This window comes from Corythoichthys intestinalis, chromosome 4, assembly GCF_030265065.1.
Source record: "Corythoichthys intestinalis isolate RoL2023-P3 chromosome 4, ASM3026506v1, whole genome shotgun sequence".
NCBI lineage: Eukaryota > Metazoa > Chordata > Actinopteri > Syngnathiformes > Syngnathidae > Corythoichthys > Corythoichthys intestinalis.
In genome coordinates, this window is record NC_080398.1 from 47247950 (window position 1) to 47274550 (window position 26601).

Below are 26601 nucleotides of genomic sequence, written 5' to 3' on the forward strand. Positions count from 1 at the left end.
ATCATAACTAAGGCTGAGAATGAGGATAGTCAAATGTAACTTTTACAAATTGAATCCGCTTGCCATGCAACTGTCACCCGGAAGCACGGCTGACATCACAACGAATTCAAAGCTGAGCCTCCTGCAATTCACCTAACAACCACAGGATGTCCCTCTCTCCTTTCTATACCTTTTAAAGTTGTCGAAGCACACATGTCTACATGTTTTTGTTTCTTCTTTTTTTTTCCTTTTACGGATGTTTTGAAAAATCAAGACATTTGCTAAACTAGACTCCTTTTGTTTTCAATCGATTAGTGTATACTGCCGGGGAAGCTGCTTCTTCTAATATCTTCCTCGGATTTTCCGTGTAGTAAAACCTGATCAATGCTCATTATTATCCGTCTGACGCTAGCTCAACCACCGCCCCCTCTTGCCACGCCACTATCGGCTGTGAGTCTGTCGCATCACAGTCCTGGGAGGGGCTCAGGCACCCGCTCTCCACCATTGGCTGTCGCGGAACAACCACCGACAGCTTTACGGTAGAAAGACGGCTAGGGAGGATGTTGTCCCGTTGTGCCTTGGAAGAAGAGCTCCATCTGGGCTCTTCGGCATACTTGGTTTTCTTCCAACCGTCATTCTAAACTGGCTTGTATCACAAACGATGTTCACCGCTTATCCACACCGACACATTGTCCGGACTCTGCGGACGGAGAGGAGCATGTGATCGGCTGGAGAAACACCGGCCAGGCGGCAGTGTGGCACCACCTGACACTTTGCTTCGACTTAGAAAAAAAATCTCAGCGTCGTGTAGTTTGGATACTTAAGTCTGGACAATATGAGCGAGGACGCGTCCGAGGTCCCCAAAGAGCTAATGGGTGAGTAAAGATAATTTGTGACCATGTGTTCAGCCCTCTTGTCAGACCCACGCGTGTGAGCATGTGTACTCGACTCCTCGATGCGAACGTGGTGTGGTGGTGTGTTGTTCCCTGCAACGCTGCACAGCCCCTCATTGTGTCCAATAGTGGCAGACAATAGTGCGATTGTCTCAGATGTGGCGCACTGCTGCTTAACTCTGTAGAAGTACTGTATAGATTCCTTTTGCTTGACAAATTAGAATCCTTGACACACATAATTGATTTTTACTGCGGTTGTACGGCATATTCTCCGCCAATCAACAAAATAGTTTGACCCACTTTTTGGGTTTTGAAAAACTATATAAGTGAAAAAAATCGATATAATTAGTTAGGAGGGTACTAAAATATTTGTGTAAATAACATAGGAACCCGAGAGGTTCATTACATGCAGGGTGGCTTCAAAATTGATCAAATTGATTAGAAAAAACCAAATGATTGACACATCTGTGGACATTGCTATAAAATGTGGACGAGTATACAGAAAATTGATATTTTTGGTTTTGCCTCATATAATTACATTCATTTAGGCACGAATACCCCATTTGTTTCACAAAGCACATAAAAAAATCTCCCTCTCAGAAAATCTCTTATACTATATACAAATTGACAGATGTCATCATGTCAAGGTCTTCCAATCCATACTGTGATCCTGTAGTTTTGCTGAGTGTGTGTATCCAATTTTGTTTACATGAGACACAATGAATTTCTTTTTCTTGAGGAGTAGCCATTATTAAAGGGTTGCTTAAATGGCATGCCACATCTAAATCAACAGGGAGCTGTGATCAGATAGCTACTGTATTTCCTTTCATTCTGAGTATATACTGCAGAGTATATCTAAAAGCTCATCACTTCCCTTTGGCTTACATTTTTGAAATTGTAAAAAAAAACTGTAGCATTGTGATGGCTCATCTACAGAATTAAACAACATTTCTGATTGTCAGTTAGAATGGTTGCAATCTCAATTGCAAATGTATCCCCCCCCCCACCCCCCCCAAGTATCAATCCATTGTCACCAAGCATAAAACAAGTGCTGCCAGTTTGTCAAGACTGCCTAGGGTCAGCAGTTGCATTTTTGAAACCCATGAGACTGGCCCTATGAAACTGCTATTCCTATCTGACCTCTTTATACTTTTATACTGGACCCTCCGCCCCCTGCTACCCAGTAGTGCTGCTGTGTGTTTAACTGTCTTTGTTTGACCAAGCAGTCAGTATTTGACACCTTTGTGCAATCTTGGGCAAGCACAAGCACTTTCCTTTCCATCTATGGACAAACATTTCCTCCCTTTAATGGGATATGTGGTGTTACGGAAATTGTATGGAGGCACTTGATCGGGGATGACTTTAGTGACACTATTAAGTTATCTTGTGTGTCATGTACATTTTATGATGCAGTATAGGGAAATAATCTTAACTGCTCTCAGTGTGCCTCATTCAGTAATCGAGCACATTGAGGACTGTCATGATCACATGTCATGTGAGGAGTTTGTGTGGATGATGCCATTGTTCAGAACCCTCACTAGTGCCAGTGATTCAGCATCATGCAGAATTTCCCTACACCATCTCTGTATGAGGATTATTTCAGAAAATACAACTCAAAGTACTTTTTATTCAACTTTAATATTGTCACATTAAAGAAGAGGGTGAAAGCAGGTGGGTTGTTGTTGTGGATTGTGTTACTATTGTTGTGTATTTTATTTATTTGTTTTTTGGTATCGAGGAAAACAAAAAGTGGAAACCAAAACCATCAATTGATTTAAAGGAAAGGATGCAAACTAGTTGGAGCCGACATTGGGTCAGTTGAAGCCGATTATAGCAGAGGTGGACTGGCTTTGAGGACTGGTTTGACACCCCTGCATTTTAGGACATTTGACTTGCATAGCCATCTATGGAAGTAAATTAATTCCCTACTCTTCCTGTTTACATCCTTGTATCCAACTAAACAAGAGGGTGGTCAGAGATGGGTTACTGTTATGGATTTGCGAATGAGCGAATGCAAACTGTAGTTGGAACCAAGGTCTGCAAAGATTTAATTAACCTCCCCAAAGCTGAGATTGGGTCAGCTGGAGCCGGTCATAGCGGACTTTGGGTGAGAGGCTGGGTGGCGATTTGTTTTGTTAATTTCCGAACTACACCAGTGGGTGTATACTTTGTACTACTTTTTTTTGCAGTTATGGGAATTTCTAAAATGTTCTATAACTACTGTGCTAATTTAAAACCAAAGTGTGTTAAGTGTTGTTGTCATGTTAAGTGCACTAATCACAAGGTTGAAAGACCAAGCTTCCAGTGGTTCCATTAAACTTTGTACAAATGAGTCTAATCGTTTGTATAAAGTCACAGAAGACTCAACTTTAAGGTACTTAAGTTTGTAAAACCAACTGGTTGCAGAAGGAAAACTTTTTGTCACACTCTAGTAGGCCTGAATGACATTGGAAAAAACTATAATTGCGTTTTTTGGGAGGTTTGTGGTATATTGCGATATTAAAACTAGATTAATTTTCACCAGATAACTTGAATAGCTCTGTTTGGGATAGGCCTGAACGTTATTAGAAAAAAATTACATTGCGATTTATACTATATAGCCAAGGTTCCACACTTACTTTTTGCATTGGTTACACCTAACTTTTTTTCTTAAGGTGCACCAGCACAAAATGTAGGCGCACCCACATTTTTTATAGCATCACCTTTAACGCCAAACCAAACCCACCCATACATGGGAAGAACATGTAAACTCCACACAGCAAGGCCGGAGTCGGAATTGCACCCACGATCCTAGAACCGTGTCCCACCGTGCCGCCGTCATGGTTTGAATTATTCTTAAACAAGAATAACCTAGAAAAATTATTGTCTTTATTAAATGCTTTATGGAGTGAGTCCACTCAAATTCACTCATGCTTTGACGCTCCAGAGAACAGCCTCTAACTTACACAATGAATGAGTTGGCACTGCACACTTCAGACTGAGCTGGAAGTTGACGATGATTAACACATTTATGCCTTTGATCGTAGAGCTTCTCCGGTCAACTGAAAAGCTACAAACCTGACAATCATCGTTAACGTAAAGTACTACACTGGTGACCAAGAAAAATAGTTTGGTCGCATTGCTTAGCAGGAGAGAGGGTGAGAGGCTGTGGCACTGTACGAGCATGAAGCAGAAAAACATGAATAGATTTTTTTTAGGGCTGTCAAAATTATCGCGTTAACGGGAGTTAATTAATTTTTTAAATTAATCCCGTTAAAAAATTTGACGCAATTAACGCACTTGGCCCAGCTCAGACAGATTTAAATGACAGAGGAATGAAAGGCCCACTTGTTAATTGTGTTTTGCGGAGTTTTGCTGCCCTCTGCTGGCGCGTGGGTGCGACTGATTTTATAGTGTAAGTAATTATTGGCATCTACGATGGCGGCCTACAAGTTTATTTTTTGATTGAAAATTTTACAAATTTTATTAAAACGAAAACATTGAGAGGGGTTTTAATATAAAATTTCTATAACTTGTACTAACATTTTTCATAAAGAACTACAAGTCTTTCTATCCATGGATCACTTTAACAGAATGTTAATAATGTTAATGCCATCTTGTTGATTTATTGTTTTAATAAACAAATACAGTCCTTAAGTACCGCATGCTGAATATATATATATATCCATCTTGCGTCTTATCTTTCCATTCCAACAATAATTTACAGAAAAATATGGCATATTATATAGATGGTTTGAATTGCGATTAATTGCGATTAATTACGATTAATTAATTTTTAAGCTGTAATTAACTCGATTAAAATTTTTAATCGTTTGACAGCCCTAATTTTTTAATAAAAAACCTGATCCCTTTCACCCGATTCCAATCCTCTGAAAAATCAGAAAAAATTGCACATCCTGTGATGTGACTATTGCTCATGCGCACACTGCGATGGCGATGTTCAAACGATATATTGTGCAGGGCTCTACTCAACCCCATCATAAACATTCCATACCATTGTAATTTGTACCCTGAGCTGAAACGCCCAAATATAGTATGCAAAGTTAGCTAGCTGTGTTTCCATTTTTATATTTTGTCAGTAGACACGGCAACCTGTAATGCTGAAATTAAATATAAATGAAATAAAAATGATTAGGAAATGAATGTGATAATCAGAGTAAATTACACCAATTTGTATGTGCCAGTACTCTATAAACAAGAGTCAATTTGAGATAGAGGTTCATTTACCAATCAGCGACATTAGTGCACAGGTTGTAACTCAATCCACCGGTAGCTTGCTGGTAAAATTAACATTGTCGTTCCTTATTAAATCCATCAGGAATGAAAATGAAAGAAAACAGTTTGGTTGTGCTCCAGCTCATTAATATATACAAGGTCTCATGGTGCATAGAAAGACATAAACGATACATAAGAAAATAAGAATCCTGTTAGCTAGATGAAGTGTTTTTAGAACTCTCCCTAATTATTTGTTTCCTTTTGATCTAAAAAAGCCTGTAGGCAAGGATACATATGCTGCCACAGATGTGCTCAAGTAGATTTTCCTTAGAATGGTTGAGTGGGAGTGTGAAGAGCGTTGAGAGGCAGCTGACCCAATTCTGCTCTCTAGGACAGCTTGCCAACTTTGGTGCTTCTCCCTGGTGTGAACATTCTAGCTGAAAGGAGCGTATGTCTGTTTCCTTCCCGTCTTTACAGCTCTGTATAACTTCTATTAACATCAAATGTAACTTTAAATTATAATTAACTCTTAATACCATCAATCCATAACATATGGAGAAATGGTACACCTTCAATTGTCATTATTTTGACTAGTATTTTCCGCTAAATAATGAACCCCATTCATCCTGAGGAAAGTTTTTCATACCATTTGTGATGAGTAAAGAAGCACAGATATTGTTATTAAGGAAAATATTCTTAACCGTCAACTGCTGTTTAGTAAAATTTTAATCAAAATATTGAGCACCTTTAAATTGCGTACGACAGGAGACAAAAAAGTCTTAAATGGCATTATTATATGAATTGGAATCATATTTTGAGACGATTCGACTATATACAACAATTCGGCAAAGCGCAGATGATGAGAAATTACTCTTTTAATCTGCCGGTTAGCCACGCCTACCATTTTAGGGCTCTAGCGTGCTCAACAGGAGGATGACATCGGCAGGAGAATGGTTTCATCTGCTTCACTATTCAGCCCATTGAGGGGGAATTATTCACAACGAGGAAAATGCGACGAAGAGAGCCGCAAAATGTCATTGTTTCAGTCTCTCTACCCCAATATTTTTACAGGATATTCTTTTTGTCCAAGTATTTTTCCCCAATAGCTAAATATATGGTATGGTTATGACAAATAACAGTCTTGTGCTAACTGGAATATGAAATAATAAAAATGCATTTATTCAGTACGACATGGCAAAATTACTCCATAATGGTCAAAACTGTTGACTTCACCTTTAGTGTCGCACCTCCCGAACGATATTTTATGCCACCGTAGTTAGTCGGGCTTTTGTCTTTTCCCTGCCCTGGCTTCGGAGGATGTAAACAAACCAAGAGGCATGACAGCTAGCCGACATGCTAACCCGAACCGAATAACGTTTCAAAGTCTTCGAAGCGAAAAATCACACATAACTAGCCCAGGTCATTTCACACGGCGGCAGGGGTGTCGATTGTCTTTGCAGATGGGCAACCCCCCCCCGGCGGCGAGCAAGTTAGAGCTCGTCGTTACCCTGCTGAGGGCAGAGGGCTCGTTTGCAGGGAAGCAGCTGGACAATGACTGCTGGATAAACCGGCTGACGTCGGAGGAGCGCGTAGCTACCAAATGGTGAACACGAATATGGCAAAATAATGCTTTACTACATATCGAACACGTAAACAGCGAGAAAGTCATAGGAGAGCAGCTGCAGTTGTTGTGCAGCTAACATGGCAGAATGTGTCTGAGAACTTTTCTACATGTTCGTCCATGATCAAACGTAAATGGTGTTATACTTATATGGCGCTTTTCCACCTTTTAAGGCGCTCAAAGCGCTTTACACTATCTCGCCATCTACCTACTGGTGACGCAGCACCAGGAGCAATGTGGGGTTCAGTATCTTGCTCAAGGACACTTAGACGAGTTCATCAGGGCGGAGAATCGAACCCACAACCTCTGGTTTGGGGGACAACTACTCTACCACTGAGCCACGCCACCCCCAAGTGAGTGAATAGTCCTTTATTTAAAGATAGTTTGTAGTGTTTACTTTGTAATCGCTGTATTCGCGGCCATTTTTAACACAAAGTTGCAGTTGCTGACCGGGTGGAAAATTTGACAGAGCACCGGGGACAAGAAGAGGGCAATAAGTCGAGTATAGTGCTCTCCCGGCAGGGGGATGTGTGACAAGCCGCCGGGCGGCAGCCGAGTGAACAAGGAGCATGACGGTCACCTTCGTATTAGAAGTGATCCCAGTATTTGACATAATACAAATCACGATGTTTACTCACTTCCTCGTAAGTCCAATGGTCTCACAGTAGTAGGGCTTGTTTTGGCCAATATCCGCCGGTGAATGGGAACCTTTTGAAACCCCAAAAAGCCTCACACGCCTCTCCCTGGAGCAGCAACATTTTTCTCCAGCCCGTTTGGCTGGCGTGATGCGAAAAATAAACAAATTAAGCCGCAAAATCAGCTGAATCCGCAGTCAATCTGCATGCTCTAAAGCAGTGCTGTATTGTGAGATGCTGACCCGGGTGACGTCACATTCGCATTCGTCCTAAACCCGAGACTGGAGCCGGAAGTCACTTATTTTCATGGCGTGGGATTCAAAAACTGAATATATAAAACGATAGCTTCCACACACATCCAGGCGGTCCATTTCATTCAGGAGCATAAAACACCACGTGAAATATGTAATAAAGATGCTTTCTGGTGTCATACGCACTTTAATGATGCAGTGATAAATGTGCCTTAGAGATGAGTCTCTTCTACAGTGACACTAAAATAATATAGACATTGTTATAACCACTAAGGTGTGCAAATTGGTACAGGAGTGTTAGCAGGGGTTTGCATTTTGTAGAGTGATTATGACCCACCACTGCCAATATTGTTCTCAAGTTCAAATATATGCTAACACTGACTTCAAATCTGTTGTCTCTTGTGTGTAGAGGGTGTGAGGGATGCAGTTGGGAGGAAGGTGAAGCTGTCAATGAGAAAAAGAGTCAAGCTGGAGATCAAAGGAGACAAGACGGAGAACCGAGTGTTGGTGAGTCAACCCCTGCTGCTCTCCAGCATACACAAAATAACTGCTTTTTCGTCTGTGTTCATGAAGTCTCCTAATTTTTTTTCTTTACCATTTGAAAGCTATTCTCAGCATTTCAATCACACTCAAAATAGCCTTTATTCTGGGAATAAATTGTCCTCTTAACCAACCATAATCTCAAATAGGGGGTTTTCAGCCTTGCTGACTTATGGAATGCTACCAATATTTTTTTCAGTTTAGTTTATAGTTACAGTATACTGTACCATAAGACACAAATTGGATTTTAAAAAAAAAATCATTTCCAAGCATTATGTATATAAAAACGTCCTCCTCACCCCTCGCTGTGTGGTAGCGGTATCATCTTCAAGCTCTGGTCCTCTATTTGAGGGTTCTGTGCATTATCTTAGTTGTTCCTCGGCCTTCAGTCTTCTGGATTGAGGCTCTCGATGTTGTTCCTGGGATCTGCTGGAGCCATTTTTAAATGTATTAGTTAAAGGTATGAAGATGTGACTTTTTGACGAAAATATTCAATCATACACCCCCAGAACATCACACCAATATTTCAGAAATCATTATATCACTTTTAGAAACCACATTAGTCATATAGAGACACGAGCAGAAAGGATGGGTTTCACTTTCCTGCTTTCACTAAAGGATCTGGGAGCAATGCAACTTTGGAAGCTGCGGCAGGAAAAGGCTATGTGTGTGAGAAAATGACACTTGTCAGTTATATAGTGCACTCATTAACTGGACAGGCATGGAGTCTCAAATCATAAACAAATATGGTCAATGACGTCTTGGAGGCACATTAATGGAAAACTATGTAACATGAACACCTCCCGGTAATTTGCATTTGAATGGGTGATTTATTAAAGTGAGTTGTCATTACATTACTGGTTGAATTGCTTAAAAAAATTGACAATAATATCGCATATCGGCAATAATTTGTGGGACAATATATCTCCGACTAAAATTTGTTATCTCGACAGGCCTGCCCGGTGGTGTGTGGGAGACCATGCCATGCCATGCCATCCCTATGTGGGGATATTCAGTGCACTGATTGTGGTATTTTATAAAGGCAGAGAGTAGGAGAGTAACTCGGAGACTACACTGCTTGACTGTACTGAACAAATAAACAATAGCCAGTTGTTGCAAAAGATAAACTTGGTCTGAAAGAAAGGGGAACTTGGTCTGAAAGAAAGGGGTAAAAAGAAATTTCTGGGAATTAGAATTTATGAGACTGATGGTATTTGTTGCGTGTGTGTTGTGTACAACTGGGTTAAAAATTGGATAAATTAGAATAAACAAAAATTATACAAAATTAATGTTTTGCCACTTGATTTACATATATATATATATGTATACGGTAAATTATTTTTTTTCTTTACCAGCATTTTAGGACAAAACCCTACAGGAGTCAACAGCAAGAAAAGTACCTTTTAAATCACATAATTTTCGGAGTAACAGATGAGCAGTGGGCTATAAATGTGTGTTTAAGTTTAAGCATGTTTGCCGTATCTTAATTAACAGATGATACTGTGCAGCCTCAAGCAGCAAGAGGGTAATCAGTTTGGTAGCATCTGTGTGACAAACTCCAACCCAATTTTATTCAACTGTTGTGTCCAACTACGGAAGAGGGTTTTGTAATGATTATGGAAAACCCGCCAACTATTCTGCCTGATCTTAGAAAAAATACTCAGGTATTACCAATATATGAATTACTAGTGATGACACACCACCACTTCCCAAACAACAGCCTAATTTACTTGCCACAAGGTGTTAATTTGCTGCTTTAACACATTCACGAGTGTTGCATCTTCCGATAATGACTTGAATGTTGTTATGGCCACGATACATTTATTACTAGTGTGTCAAATACACACCAGGCTTTCTTCATCTTCCTACTGTGCACTGTTCGTACTGTGAATGGAGCACTTGCAGTGCCTTAAGATGTCTGTTTAGCACTAAGACTTGACAGATGCTCTCACCTGCCTTCTTTGAAGATGCCAGGATAATGGAGTTTCAAATAGTAGTGTCAGTACATAAAAACATTCTGACTGAATAGAGTGGACTGGTGTTGCTTTCATGGCCCTAGCGTCAATGTTCCGAACTGTCCTTGGTGAAAATTAGAGGTGTGCGAAATTTCCGATTCTTAATTCTTATTCTTCAGGAATCGATTTGTAATGGAATCATAGCCTCTGAAATTCTGTATCGTAATCGAATCGTTTGGTGCCCCGAGATTCCTAACTCTAGTGAAAATGTTGAATCCTTAATAACTTTCCATTAGGTTAGGTTGCTCATGCTACAATAAGAGGAAAGAAAAAGAATCTTTATCTAGGCTACAAATGGACAGGTGCTTTAAAAATATCCCTTTTTTTAGCCACTACATTATTCCAAGCCCTGCGAAAAAAGCTGTTACAATAAAAATGTCCTTGGCAAATAGCACATACAGTATCACTGATGGACTTAATCAAATGGAAGACACAAGTCACAGAAAATCCAAGTCAAACTTCTTCCCCAAAGCTAATCTATGCAATGTCACATCCAGCCAAAACCAAAGGGTGAAAAATGTTACTGTATGTGTTATGATCTGGGGTTGCTGCAGTTGGTCAGGTCTCGGTTCAGCAACAGTATACCCTCAAAGAATGAGGTCCACCAACTACCTGAAAATACTGAATAAGGTTATTCAATCAATAGATTTTTTTTAAAAAAAATTCCTGATGGCACAGGCATACTCCAAGATGGCAATGCCAAAATTCATCAGACTTAAATTGTGAAAGACTGGTTCAGACCTTTAAGCCCATTGAACAGCTTTGGGATGCGCTGGGAAAGGCTTTGCCAGGCAGTGTATTACCACTTATTGAGAAATTAGTTGAATTGAATTTACTGCCATTATACAATATATACACATTACAATTAAAGTTGCACCGATACCGATGCCAGTATCGGCAGGGGGCGTCGATCCGGGCCGAATTGGTGGTATCGGTATCGACGAGTACCAACATTTAGGGCGCCGATACCATCTACTGGCATCACTTGAACGCAAATGTACTGTCCTCCTACATGAGCTAACTTTCCAAATCACGATGCATGACAACTGTGTGTTTTTGTCTCGAAATTACCAAACAAAATTAACACCTTCGTCTTCGTTCAATATTAAAGATGTAAACTACAACGCATATCCATGATATTACGCTGGCCACTTAGCGTGACATTCACAAATGATTAGCATGCGTCGGCTAACGCCTGCTGTTGTATAGCCATGGGATCAGAAAGCTTAAGACCGTGGGAGACAAAGCAAACTCATGGTTTCATGATAAGCAATGAGTGGCAATGGCAAATTAAGAGCGTCGTAATTCAAACTCGTCCTGTTTATGAAAGTCGAGTGTCATATGCTGGTGTTGTGCCGTAAAGAGCAGACTTGACTTCTGTGGCAAGAAAACACTCTAGCGGCGCAGCGCGCACACTAGATATCATCAAATAGCAACCTAAATGTCCTATGTTAGATCCCATGCCAACTCTCGCGCGCACACACTAGATATCATCAAATAGCAACCTAGATGTTCTACATTAGATCACATGCCATTAGCTGCGTGAGCCCAGAGGGACGCGTAGTCCATACACTACATTGATGAATTAGAAACCGCCATGACTGAATGGAAGTTAAGCAGGCCAAATCAATCCATACCAGTGACTATAGATAATGCTGCAAATACTGCTAATTCAGTACATGTTATAGATGGACTCGGACCACAAATAGGATGTTTTGCTTATATGGTAAATATAGCTGCTCAGAGAGCTGCAGCAATCAACAGTGTGCCCCACTTTACTAACAGTAAAGATTGTTCTCAGCACTTATATACAAAATTTCTTCAGATCAGTAAGAAGTAAGCACATAAATATTATGCACTGAAATGCTTGTTAATATGATGGCACTGTTATTTTTGCTTGTTAGCAAAAAAAAAAAAAAAAAAAAAATAATAATAATAATAATAATAATAATAACAGTTGTATTTTCTGTTTCAGAGCATTAAATGTATTGAATTGTATCGAAAATCGTACCGAACCATGACTTAACTGTATCGTTGCATCAAGTTACTTGTATCTACTGTAACCTAATAAAATAAAATCAATTAGAAAAATAAAATCAACAGCTTTGCATCCAAGAAACACTTGTGCAGTCTTCAACATAAGGTTTTTCTTGCGTATCACCATTCTCGTTGGATCATCTTGCTAATACATCTAGTATCAATCCATGGATAAATTTTCTAAAGAAAATAAAATGCGAAATGCCACTGGTGTACTGGGTTTGACCAAAATATATATATTAGGCCTGTCAACAATAACGCGTTAATGACCATGATTAATCTGGAAATATTAACGCATAAAAAAAAAATAACGCAATTTACCGCTCACACTTAAGTTTGGCCACAACTGCCTCCCATAGTCCCACACGCTGATGTTTACATTCTCCGCGCGGCAATGCAGGACAAAACGCAGCCACCCACGATGAGTGAGGATGATGACCCAGGACTGCTTCATGGCAAATTCCGTTTTAAAAAGCTGCCTAATGGAAATCTGGATAAAACCAAAGTTGTGTGCACGTACTGCTGTAATGAACTGCTCTTTGATCGAAGCTCAACCAGCCTAAAATACCACCTTCGGGGGCAAAGCATATCTTCGCTACTGTTGGCAATGAACACTGCAGGAACAAGTCGCAGTCATCAAGCTACACTGGCAGCGTGCGGACTCGGACTTGTCAACAAAAAGACAACAAGTAGGTTGATTACTGCTATCGCTACTTGGGTAGCCAGAGACTGTAGAGTGTAGACCCATTATCATAGTCGAAGACGAGGGCCTTGAAATGACAACAAACAACAACAACAACCACTGACGAACTACTAGACAGGTACAAGGCAGTGCCAGCATCGACTTATGTCCACTACAGTGGTGATCTGCGCACAGTGGTGCCCACAGTAAGTTGGCCCACCTTGCAAGAAAAGTATCTGGTCACACCTGCCACAACCGTTCCTTGCGAGAGACTGTTTTCTTTGACAGGGCACATTGTTCAAAAGAAAAGCTCTGCTCTGTTATCTGAAAATGTCAACAAGCTAGTTTGCCTGATCAGTTGGTTAAAAAAAAATAGAGAGTATGACTGGCTAACTTAAGCAGTGTTTCTAAACACCTTGACACACAGTTTAGTGTAATGTTTTTCAGTTAAGTGTGTGAAAATTTATAGTTTATTTTTTTATATCTCACACAACTTTCAGTCCATTTAGTGTAAAACTGCTAATGCTGCATTTATTTGTGTGAAATGTTCAATTTAACAGACGTGTTTACACATTTTTGAAACACTAGCTATCGTTACTGTATTGTGCTTGTCTGCTCTTTAAATTGTTAGTTAATTTTGGGTAATTTGCCAAACGGTACTTGAGGCACATTGTTAGTCCGAGGCACTTTAATCTGTTAAAGCTCTTTGCTGTATAATGCAGACAATTTATTTTTTATTTTATACAAGCTGAGTTGTTAAATAAAAATTTAAAACTATTTGGTCAAGTATTAATTCATTCACACATCATACATTTCATCTTAAAACAAATTTTAAGTCAATTATAGTATTTTCCTAAAAATATTTTTCCTGAAGAGGAACTTTATTCATCCTGAGGGAAATGTGATTCATCATGATTAATCACACAGTTGACATATGATTAACTAGATTAAAACTTTTAATCGTTTGACAGCACTAATATATGTATATATATATATATATATATGACTGAAAGCTTTCAGGAACTCCCATCATTGTGCCAGGAGATTTGAAATGCTGTGCCTCATTCATAGAAACCTAGCTTCCTTTAAAAACTCTTGTACCCAAGTCCTCCCTTTGGTATTTATTGTCCTATTGATATCATGGCCTCGCCAAGGTTTCAAGGCATTACTTTTTGCCTCATACTATTTGCTTAATATGAGCGACTGTAAATGGTGTATATTACTGTTTGATACAGAAAAGATTAAATTGACTAACACATACACACATATACACACATAAAAACACATGGACACATAACATGTTCCTTGGCAGAAAGTTGAAATACTGTACTTCAACGGTTATTGTTTTACTGATTTAAACCTTTTTAGAGCAATTGAATGGATGGTTTCACAGTTAAATTATTCACACATTTTTTAGTAAATGTAAAATAGAGCCCCATACAGTATATTTACGGTTCATTATATACTGTATACATATTATGCATGTCCCGGTTTGAGATTCTTACAGTATGATAACCTAAAGGAAAAATATCTCAATTTCATGGTATTACAATTACAGCTTTAAAACATGTTATTTTGAGATGTCTGGGTTTAAAAAAGACAACAACAAAAAAACACCTTTTTTTCCCCATTGAGCATATTTTTTATTTTTCAAAAAAACATATACAGTATGTGTGTTAAAATAAAAAAATAAATAAATTTAATTAAATAAAAAATGTTCTAAATTAAATTAAAATAAATACAGTCCTTTAGGTCAGCCTAAACCCACAGCCACAGCTCAACATTTAGTTTCATCAGAGCATATAATTGAATAATTTTCCATTAAAATGTGTGTATAACTCGAATCATGTCTACATTCTACACACATAATCTCTCTCTCAACACAGACAGTCGGCAGAGAGGAAAAAAATCACCATAGTCTGTATTATGCAAATGTTATTTTGAACAGATGTTTATAATGGCGGAAAACTTAAAAGTAGGCTAATGTTAGAGAAGAAATTAGTTAGCTGTCTTGGCATGCTAATTAGCCACGTTATCTGCCTCGTTAACAAGTTTGTTTACACTATAGTATTTGTTTAACCACCGCTAGACACACTAACCACGCTGGAGTTAACTCTGGTAGCTGGTGGGAAACATTCATGACACCGTTTAATGTTTGTATAAAGCGATAGATGGTGTAAATGCAAAATCATAATGGAGGCATTGCATCCTCTGGCAGCTGCAAACATGTTAGTTGGCCCTCCTCCTCTAAGCCAAGGCCGTCTGTAACTTTTCTGTAGCCAAAGTATTGCCATACCAGCAACTTCGGTTTCTTCGATGGGGGAAAAAGTTACGGTGTTTAACCTCCTCCTGCCATCATGTAGCACAGCTGATACACTGAGCAACAACCGGAGGGGAAGGGGTGACCCCTGCAGCTGCAAGCGAGGGATTTCTACCTGCACTTTTGGTACAAAAAAAATAGCTGATACCGCAGGAACGGTATGACGGAAAATTTTAGTAGTTTTGGAACTGTGATAGTGATGTTTTCATACCACGTTATACCTTGGAACCGGTAACCGGCACATTTCAAGTGCATATATTTATATTTTTCTTTATATTTAAAACATTTTATATTTGTCTGGTGACCGACTCATGGATACTGCTCAGTGGTGCTTTATCAGTGCCTATTGATCAATTTTTGGGAGGAGATTGAGGCGAAAAAAGGTTTTAATAATATTGAAAGATAACCAGAGTTTCTTGTTGCATTAATTTGACTGAATCACAAAATACAAAAGAAAACTGTCTGAAACCATGATTTGCAATGATCTTATGTTTGAAGCCTCTACTTTTCTTTCATGTCATGTTCTCTTCTCGCTGGAGGACTGTCATTAAGGGCAGTGAGAAAATGAAAGTGACCCAATTCTTTAGGACCACCTGTAATGTCCTCCTTCTTTTGTCAGTGGCACTAAAACTGTTCCTTAAAGGCTTAAGAGCAAGTATCTTGCACGATTTAAATTCCTTTTGATAAGCACTTTACTATCCCATGTGCTGTAGGCTTTTTGTCATTTTTGTCATCCAGGGAGCTTTTGAAAATAGCTCCGAAATTAATGTACTTTCATGGTTCACACAGTTACTTGAGCAAACCAAACCTTAGTTGCAGAATTTTCTTTCTATCTTGTATACATAAATGTGATGGATCTGTTATTATAAAAATGACTAAATCAGGAATTATGAAATTTCATTTAAAAAAAACAAACTATGTTACATTCACAGTTGAACTTATTGTACCAAGGGAAAAATGGCATTATAACTATAGTTGTAAAGATAAACCGATTTGAATTGGTTAACGGTCTGTGACACGTGAGATCTAAGTGCATTGATCTGTGAAGACCTGGATTGGTAAAAAATCCTATGAATTGTTTGATGGCTTCAAATCGGCTATCTGATCTAGCGGCTTTACTTGTAAGAGTGGTGACGCCAGGCATGTAGCTAGTAGCGTAAGCGAGTGCATTATTGTAGCGCTCACTAGGAAGTGAAAATCTACTTGCATTTAAAACTGGTAAGAGGAAGACTCGACACAAATGATGACAAATAATAGCAGATCATTAACTGAAGTGTCAGTTACACTCACGTTGCAATCATGAAACTAAAATTATCACATAGCAAAAAGAACTAAATGGCATAACTCTCAAGTAATGACATAACTGAAGAAATAATAAGCACAGAATATTTACTTTTTTTTTTTTTTTTTCCAAACCATCCATTCTGCCCAATGCATGCTGGGAGGCATGAAGCACTAATAGCTACACTACAATATGTTGGACGACAATATTTTAGACAGCAGGTGGCAGAAGAGGTCTGTGTCTCCCAAGGGAAGTGTGAGATTACATTGAGTAGTGATGGGCAAGTGAAGCTTCTTGAAGCAAATAAGTTCTGCAGCTACTTAGTTTGATATGGTTAAAAGCTTCATGGTGGTTAATTTGCTCTATGGTGCCATCAGCTAAAGCCAAAGAGGTCAACAGTGTTGAAAATGCAATGGCTATATGTTAAATACAATAATATGAATGTGCTTTGTGTTACTATATTAACAAAATGCAACAGCTGCTAAAAGGATAATTTGATATTCATTTTTAATCTGAAAAAAATAGCTTTCCCATAGTGTGTGGCTTGAAACTGTTAAATTGCCTCCCAATTCATACATCACTTCCGGTTACTTTTTTTCTCTCTCTCACATCACTTCCTGTTACTGACTCTGGCATCATGGCCAACAGCGGAAGATTTAAACTTGGATTAAATTGTGTTTTGTGCTTCATTGGTTTACAGTGGTCCCTCAGTTTTCGTGGTTAATGGGGATCAGAACCCCACATGAAAAGTATAAAACCGCGAAGTAGGAATTAATCACAGTACCTGTATGATGGTTGAGGAGAACTTGGCACAACTCCTACATGTCGTGTAGGTCCACTCATGAGCGAAGAAAGTGCGTAGTGGGGATTTGATGTTTCTTTTGCGGGTAAAATAAAAGTTACAATTTCGCCAGAAATGTTGGAGGCTTGTAGCAGGCTGTGGGTGCTCTCAAAGTGGATCAAAATGGTGAAAAGTAACACTAAAAATGACCCCAGAGGTCCTGGAGGTGTTTGGAGGGGATAGAGCGGTCCTTTTGTCTGTTAAAGTTGCTGGAACTCCTCGTGAGGTGTTGGAAGTTTGTAGCGAGCTTTGGGTGCACTTAAAGTGGGTAAAAATGGTGAAATGTAACACTAAATATCCCCTTTGAGTTGCTGGACGTGTTTGGCGGGGATAGAGTTCTCCATTTTCAGATAAAAATGGTAAAAAGGTTAAAGTTCTCATGGAGGTTGTTGAGGTTTGTAGCGGACTTTAAGAGCTCTCAAAGTGGGTAAAAACGTTGAAAAGTACTGCTGAAAATGACCTGGGAGGTCCTCTTGTTGTTATTCCTCCTTGGGACTGGAGATAGGAACAAGTAAGGGCCCAAGTACACCAGATGCATGATCGTTGCGTTTCCGGTCCGACTCCGGTAAAAAATAGCGCCGGAGCCAATCCGTTCCCATAATATCCAATTGGTCAACGTATACCGGCCGCGTCAGTGCACCGGATTGACTGCGAACCAACTCCGGCGTGCCACATGCCCGCCGGATGGTATAGGCTATTTTCTATTTTTGCCAGGCACGCATCCGACAAAATGGGTGGAGCTGGGCCTGGACGTAATAGCCCGGTTGCTTATTCACGGTTTCAACACCAGCGAACATGGACGAAGAACGTTTCATCATGGAGGTGGAAAGTCACAAAGTGATATACGATGCAGCAGATCGTTATATAAGGACAGCATTAAAAGCGAAGCTGCAAGGTGTTTTTCTGGCAATGATATCAAACACACGAGTGCTGACAACTGTGAGCGAGAAAAAAAAAAAGCAGCAGCGTGTCTGGAAGTGGTTCCACTACAGAAATTCTCGTGCCCGGCGCACACACAATGTTGGTTTGTATAGACCCTACTCACATGACGTCACAACCACGCCTCCACGCCATATTGTCCGTCTATTCGTCGTGTTGATGCATTAGCGCTACGTAGATTACTCCTATTATGGCGTGTTTTTCTGCTCGTTAACACTAATAATCAAAATGGTGAAGGCGTGTGTGGCGGTTAGTTGCAATAACAGAGAAGATAGACGGAGAGACTTGAAGTTCTACTGTATTCCGAGAGACCCGGAGAGGAGAGCGAGATGGACTGCTGCAATTCAACGAGAAAACTGGGCTCCAAACGATTACCACGGATTATGTAGTAGTCATTTTATATCTGGTAAGATGCATTTAATATATATTTAGAGGGTTTTGGGCTGACAACCACAATTAAGATCATTGCGAGGCTAATCGCCGACAACATACAGTTTCAAATTCAAGATGCTTATTTCTTCCACCATCATTACATTTTGAATCATATTTAGCTGGTATCAAGTGAAAGAAGCTGGCCTCGTCTACGGATCATCAGTTAAACAGGTGTGTCCAAACCTTTTGCAAAGGGGGCCAGATTTGGTGTGGTAAAAATGCAGGGGGCTGCCTTGGCTGATTTACTGTGTGTCGCATTTGCGTTATTATTTTTTTTAATTCATAATTTCAACAGTCTCGTCTTTGTGGTTTTCTCTTTCGACACTCGGACTCTTGCGAAATACTGCTGCTGTGAAAAAATAAACTAGCTTCAAGTTGCTATAATTTCTCGCTGTGTATCTTCCCTGTAATGTTGTCGTACATGTCAGCGTGTCTTGTTTAGTAATATTGCGTCACATCGAACTCTTTGAAAACAGCGACTGTCTCTTTGCAAATGAGGCAGACACAGTTGTTGCGTGTTTTATTGAAGAAATAGTCCAATATCCACCTATCCTAGAAGCGTCGGCTATCGCAGTCAACTTTTTTTTTTTTTTTTTTTTTGATTGTCGCCATTTTAGAAATCACACAGGGTAATGTTGCTTAGAGTGCTGCTCTTAAAGTTTTTCAAACTTTCGTGAGAATAGGCTGATTTTGTGTGGACAAGATAGTTGTAGATATCAGGGTAGCAGATGTCAGGCAGAGAGGGCAAAGACAGCGGGTCGAAAAATATCGATTTAGGCATCAAATATGGATCTGGTGAATGAATAGACTGAAGCTTTTCCACATAGCGCCTTTTCTGCAACGCATCCAATGAGTTTACAGCATCTGAAAGCACCGGGGCTTTCATGAATTGCTCTATAAACTGAACGACTAATTGAAACCATTGCGAAGCTGCAAGGTGTTTTTCTGGCAATGATATCAAACATACGAGTGCTGACAACTGTGAGCGAGAAAAAAAAAAGCAGCAGCGTGTCTGGAAGTGGTTCCGCTGCAGAAATTCTCATGCCCGGCGCACACACAATGTCTGTTTGTATACAGAGTCGAGGGGGGAAAGTACGAAAGAGAATGAAGAGACACCCACAAGTTTCGACCTGGTGGTCTATTCAAGACGTTTCTCTTTCTTTCCTACATTTTACTTGACTTTTCATTGAAAAACCAACAGTTTGTGCTGGGCACAGGAATCTGCAGTGTTCAGACACCAATTCTAAGTATGCTGTTTTTTAGTTCATGTAGTATATAATTCGCTATCCATTTTATAAATATTACAGATTATTTAACAGTTGTTTATAACAGCTCTATCAGATGTTATGTGCCATAAATTCTAAATGTGCACAAAGATATAAACCCACCGACACAACCAAGGGCATAATAGCCCCGCTTCCCCCCACACACGGAGCCCTGATCTCAACATGATGCAGTCAATCTGGAATTAAGAGACAGACACAACTAAAATATTGTAGCGTCACCGGGGCTGTCATCGGTGGGTTAATTTATGCACCAACGCGGGGCTGTCATTGGTGTGCTGGTGCACCAGCACGACGCTCCGATTGGTGGACTAGATAGCGTCAGTGTATGTAGTTGTTGTTTTTGCATTGGTGAGGTGGCGGGAAGTTAATAAAGAAAAAGAGGAAAAAGGCGTTGAAGCTTGCGTGTTGTTTTCGCGGCCAAACTTCCGCTTAGCAAACGTTACAATATCAAACTGCAAGGCAAAAAATGTGCTCTCTCTCTGATTTTCTGATGAGTACAGACTCCATGTGTTTGTCGTTGTTTTAAATGCCACATTATCGCGCGCGATCACGCGAGAGCTCACGAGGGAACGGAGTTTGGTGGACCGCAGCCGGTATGATTTGCCTGTTTTTGACGTACTGCGTGGCACGCAGTCAACACCGAACCGGACCGGCACCGCAACGATCATGCATCTGGTGTACTTGGGCCCTAAGAGGCTGGCGAGGCTGTGATATGTGCAGCCAATCAGTTCACGGAATAAATCCACCCCAATTTGTTCTATTGTTTGTCAATCAGCATAGGGGAGGCAGTGATGGTGCCCAGCCAATCACCTTACAGGATGAAGCCACACTTATCGGCCGTCTCGTCGGTTAATAGGAGAGGCAGCAATTTTGTCAATCACACACCTTGTATGAGTGTCCGTGGGTATGTCTAAAGCCCATGAGTCATGTTTGCCTTGCTGTGAAACAATGTCTTTGCGACAAAAAATGAAACAATGTGTATTTTTTCATCTTTATTTTTGATGACTACTCCGCGATGCGCCAAATCCTTGAAACATGAACCGCGAAGTCGCGAGGAGTGACTGTATTTTATAGACAAAAAGACGACGGATGGTGGCTCAGTGAAGTCCAGTCTAATTGACTAAAGTAATATATGGCCGAAAACACCCAGGTGACTTGAAGTTTCGCTTTGAGACCCCCAGTTTGGCCAGATTTCAAAATTGTCCTATAGGCATGTGTGATACATCATTGGAAAGCTTAAAACCTCAATCTTCTGGGGGAAGAAACATTTTGAACAGGAGGGCATTTTTAAAAAAAATAAAATAAAAATTTAAACAGCAAAACCCTGACTGGAGGGGAGAGCACGCGAGGGCAGAATTAAAGACGCCATGATTTTAACGAGATATTATAGCGTACTTGCCTCTTTTCGATCCAAAAACTCCATGTAGCATGTATCATCGACTGTCAAGACACAGCTGTGAATGGCCACAGCCGGATTTTTGGTAGATTTTATTGGTGAAACATGGTAATATAACATGAGTCGCGATGCAGAAATCGCAGACATCAAGGAGAGGTCGATATGTTCATTTTCATATATTTACTGTTTTAAACTTTTTTTTTTTTTTTTCCAATTTTTCTTTTGTTTGGATCGATTATTTATCATCTAACATATCGGAGAAAATGTGACAGTAACAAAAAAAAAAAATAAAATTAAGCGATAGTTATGAGGTAGATATTCGTGACTTTTTTACAGACACCATTTTTTTCATTGTGACATAATTTGTTTAAAAGTTTAAAATATGCGAGTGAAATTTTTTTTAAATTTTTTTTTTTTTTTTTTTTTTTTTACTTTAAATTAGACAATTAATGATTCTAAGCTAAAAATGACAGACATTTTGAATATGTGCGACTTCTGTAAACGGGGGTTTCCAGGGTAAAACTGACAAATTAAAAATCGTTCGGGGGCTTAATGCGCCATGAATCTGCTATGCCAGCATATAGACATATTGTTCTATGAAACACAACAGTTCTTTTGGCCTATTTAGTTTATATTAAAGAGGGATACAAGAGCAGAAACTGATATTTCAGACTTGTCTGTATTTTCTGCCATATATATATTTATTACAAACACTACCAGCTAGTATGTAGTTGATATGGGTATGCAAAAAAACAAAGTTTTCTTAAGAAATCCCGTGGTTGGTACAATATAATCTCATTGGCTGCCATTGAATTAGGTTTTTAGGTCGTAGTCACAGTCAGCATTGATTGACCGTAATGATTTTTGTGAACAATGCCGACTGCCATATACGTAAGCAATGGGTTTAGTCATTTGTGCGTGTGAGCCTTTCTGTCAAAACTGAGAAACCCAAAAGATAAAACCCAAAAGATAAAACATAACAGTTGATCTGTTGATCCAGTGGCATAAGTTTAGCTGTACTTTTTGTCAGCAAAATAACTGAAATGAAGTCTGGCCATCCGCTGTCATATGCTTTTGGTGCATGTGTCATTTCATTTATTTATTTATCTATAATCGGTCCGTCAGTCAATCATCTACTGCATAATCCGGGGTCGGGTTGCGGGGGCTGCAGCTTTAGCAGGGAAGCCCGGACTTCCTTCTCCTCAGCTACTTCAACTAACTCCTCCGGGGTGATCCCAAGGCCTTCCCAAGCCAGCTGAGAGACAGTCTCTCCTCCTGGGTCGTTCCCAGGGATTTTCATTCAAATTGTGGATACGTCAGGTTTTTTAGTCCTCTGCAAACCGTTAGGTGTAATGCTTTTTATTCTGAAATTTATTGACGTCTGAAGGCTGTCCTACTTCAAATTCATCCTTTTAAATTTAGAAATGTTCAATGTTTTTCCATAGCGGCGTAATTTTCTAACGCATATTTTAACATTTTCATTCATCTCATTTTTGGCTAATGAGTCACTGTGAATCCACAAGGACACACAAGGAGCTAGGATATCTGGACAAGATTGAAGGAAAGTCCACTTGGAATGTCCTCTGGTGCATTTGATTAAGAGCACTCAACAGCAATGTCTTGTTTATGGAATTTTTTACACCCTTCAATTCCTCAGCTGTGCCATACCAGAAGTGGATGTGGACCTTGTTCAACAGCCACTCCAAGTTGTTCCCTTTTACATCACATATCATTTATGACTAAATCAACAGTGTCACAGTTCGTGGAAGCCGCTTAGTGCTCTTCTCTTTACCTCCAAATTTGTAACAATCCATTAATCAATAATTCTGGCAAAACCGCCATGGCAGTGTTGAGTAGTTAGACACAATATTGTCTGTTATTAGTAGGACATGATTGTCACTTCTGCGTTTCAATAGATAAGGATGATAATAAAAAAGCACTATTTATAACGTACTGTTTATTATGCCGAGAGGGGATTCAAAAATGTATTTGTTGTTCACGTGTACTGACAGCACATAGCACTGTACCGTGTCATGTTCCTCCTTAATGTGTTATACACTAACATGCTGCTATCGCGTTAGACTATTTGCATTGGCAAGCCGCTGTAAAAAGCCAGATCGGAATTTACTATACTGAACTGTACTTTGATCAACTGAACTGTAGGGCTATTATTTGGAGAAAAAATTGTATTGAGGAGTTGGTGGTCCCCTGAAGGTTTAAGATTTGCCGTTTAGTTTTGGTGGTTGGCTTAAGGCTTTATTATACATAACTGTTTTCCTTCACAAAAATAGTTGTACTAATCTGTTTTATTGGTGGTGGCTGATGTTATCTGCCTACTCTAGAGGGAAACCTATGCTGTGCTGCCAACATCAGAAAGAGATTCCCCTCCCTCCCCCTCCTTTATTTTTATGCTCACTTTGGTTCTGCTATTTCTTCCTTTGACACATTTCCCAACTGTCTTCTTCATAAAAGCACTGTGTCCAACCTAAAGTGTTCTCCTCTGCATTTTTTAAATAGTTTGCACAATAAATTAACAGAATGCTTTCTTGCAATTTATCCCTACCATCTCTACGAGCTGTGCTCTTATTATTTACCAAGAAATCTTGGCTAGCATGCAGAGCTGCTTTACACATAGACCTCCCCCCCCTACAGAGTCTGGCTGGTATGCTGATGAATGATTGTGATTGTTCCTTATCTTTGTAACCAAAACACACACAGCGTTCTTACAGAACTCCCTGCAGGCTAGTACGATTCGAAATTGAAGCTCCTTGATCTGTTTTATTAGCATCCGGTGCCATAAAACATTGATATGCAATGCTGGATAGACAACTTGGATTTTTGGAATATTTACACAGTTTAATAGTGTTCAGCAAGCAGACAATAGTTTTTATTTAATTCTTTAAAAAATGTACAACCAGTGATGCGCCAAAGATTTGATTATTTACTGCATTTTAGACTTTAGAGGGAGAAATACACATCATTTTATTTTACTTCATTTTATTACATAGAATAATAAAACAATCATAAAGCATTTCGTAATTAAAAGTTTAAATTTGGGATGCACCGATATGAAAACTCATGTCAGAAACTGAATGAGATAACCGAGGACGAAACAGAAAGTCAAAAGCTGGAACTAAATTTTGTTCAAAATATATATATGGCGGAAAACACTCAGGGTACTTGAAGTTCTGCTCTGAGACCTCCAATTTGGCCAAATTTCAAAATTGTCCTAAATGCATGTGTGATACATCATTGGAAAGCTTAAAATCTCAATTTTCTGGAGGAAGAACATTTTTGAACAGGAGGGCATTTAAAAAAAAAAAAAAATTAAACAGCAAAACCCTAATTGCCCTAACTGGAGGTGAGAGCATGACAGAGCACGCCATGATTTTAACGACATATTATCGCATACTTACCCTGTTTCGATCCAAAAACTCCATGTAGCATGTATCACCAAGTGTCAAGACACAGCTGTGAATGGCCACAGCCAGATTTTTGGTGGAGTTTATGGGTGAAACATGGTCATATAACAAGGGTCGCCATGCAGAAATCCCAGACATCAAGGAGTGGTCAAGATTTTCTTTTTCATATATTTACCCTTTTAAACATGTTTTTTTTCAATTTTTCTTTGTTTGGATCGATTATTTATCATTTAAGATATTGGGGAAAATGCGACAGTAACAAAAAATACAATTAAGCGATAGTTATGAGGTAGATATCCGTGACTTATTTACAGACACTAAGGCTACGTTCATACTACAGGTCTTAATGCACGAATCCGATTTTTTCGTGTTTTTCCGACTCGAGTGAGGCATTAACTTGACGGTCTGAACGTGACAAGTCGCATAGAACGGGACCATTTCAAATCCGATCTGGGTCACTTTCGTATGTGGTCTAAATCCGATCTGGGCCACATTTTTCCAGACTGTCGCTGTGGTCTGTACTGTCCAGTCCCGCAAATCGGATTTCATGCAGCAATTACGTCATCAAATAGCGAGAGAGTCGTTACCGTAGCGATGCACCTGTGCGTTATTAGCGCCTAGCTTGCAGTGAACACGGCTTTCGGGGAAGGGCTGGGCTTCACAACAGTCATAAAAAATAAAAATGGGTGAGAATGCTCAGTTTTCTCTGTTACAAGTGAGCAATATATTTTAACATTGCTTACACGGCCGAGAGAGAGTCGGGGCAAACTGCCCATATGTGTGTGACGTGCACGGACAGTGCGTGCATGCTATTGATCCATATAAACTTTGAATATAAGCCTAAACGGGGATTATTTATGTCTGTTATTTGTGTCCTCCTTTTGAAAAGCAAAATATGATATCCCTGGAATGACGGATGACGTGTGTCATTTGTTTTGATGCTTCTGCGCATGCGGGTCGTCTTGTTCAGCGCGTGTCGGACTGCGAATTAGTGCGCATGCGTAATACTTGAATGGTCTCAATGGACAAAGGCAATCTGAACGGGCACGCCAAAAAAACGGATATGACAAAAAATCGGATTCGTGCATTAAGACCTGTAGTATGAACGTAGCCTAATTTTTTCAATGTGACGTAATTTGTTTAAAAGTTTAAAATTTGCGAGTGAATAATTTTTTAAAGTCGTTTTTTTTTTTTTTTTTTAAACTAAATATTAGACATCAATTAATGAGTCTAAGATAAAAATGACAAACATTTTGAATAATAAATATAATTCTTTTTATGGCTGGGTTGAAACAAAAGCAGTTGCGCGACATCTGTAAACGGGGGTCTCCAGTGTAAAACGGACAAATTAAAAATAGTTTGGGGGCTTAAAGCGCCATGAATTTGCTATGACAGCATGGAGATCATGCCTATGCAGTACAAGTTTGTCAAAGTGCACAAAATAATCCCGCAAAAGAATGGTAAAGCATGAAGTTAAGGTATTAACATTTTTCCCCGTGTCACTGTTTTGGCTTTTATTTCCTCATTAAGGGTTTTCAATTTTGTCCAAGAATTTCTATGTCAGTGCATCACAACAATGTCAAATATGTCAATCAGAATGGTCAATATTCATTCATTCATTTTCCAAGCTGTTTATCCTCACGAGGGTCACAGTGGTGCTGGAGCCAATCACAGCTAACTATCGGCAGTAGGCGGGGGACTGGCTGGTTAAGTTGCCAGCCAATTGCAGGACACGGACCACCATTTGCACACACACTCATTCTTAGGGACAATTTAAAGTGTTCCTTCAATCTACTATGCATGTTTTTGGGATGT

General features: G+C 39.5%; 1 protein-coding gene across 3 annotated transcripts in view; it reads left to right on the plus strand.

The window, feature by feature from the left end:
- The first annotated feature begins 240 nt into the window (after nucleotides 1–240).
- Nucleotides 241–26601, plus strand: part of LOC130914616 (F-actin-uncapping protein LRRC16A-like) — a 114442-nt gene continuing 88081 nt past the window's right edge. The window contains exons 1-2 of one of the 3 annotated variants that reach the window (XM_057833981.1): nucleotides 241–854; nucleotides 8004–8101. In XM_057833981.1, the coding sequence (XP_057689964.1) occupies nucleotides 815–854; nucleotides 8004–8101 (138 nt within the window). In that variant the 5' untranslated portion in view covers nucleotides 241–814. The remainder of the gene's footprint in view (nucleotides 855–8003; nucleotides 8102–26601) is intronic. The other 2 variants (XR_009062974.1, XM_057833980.1) reach the window with 2 other exon arrangements.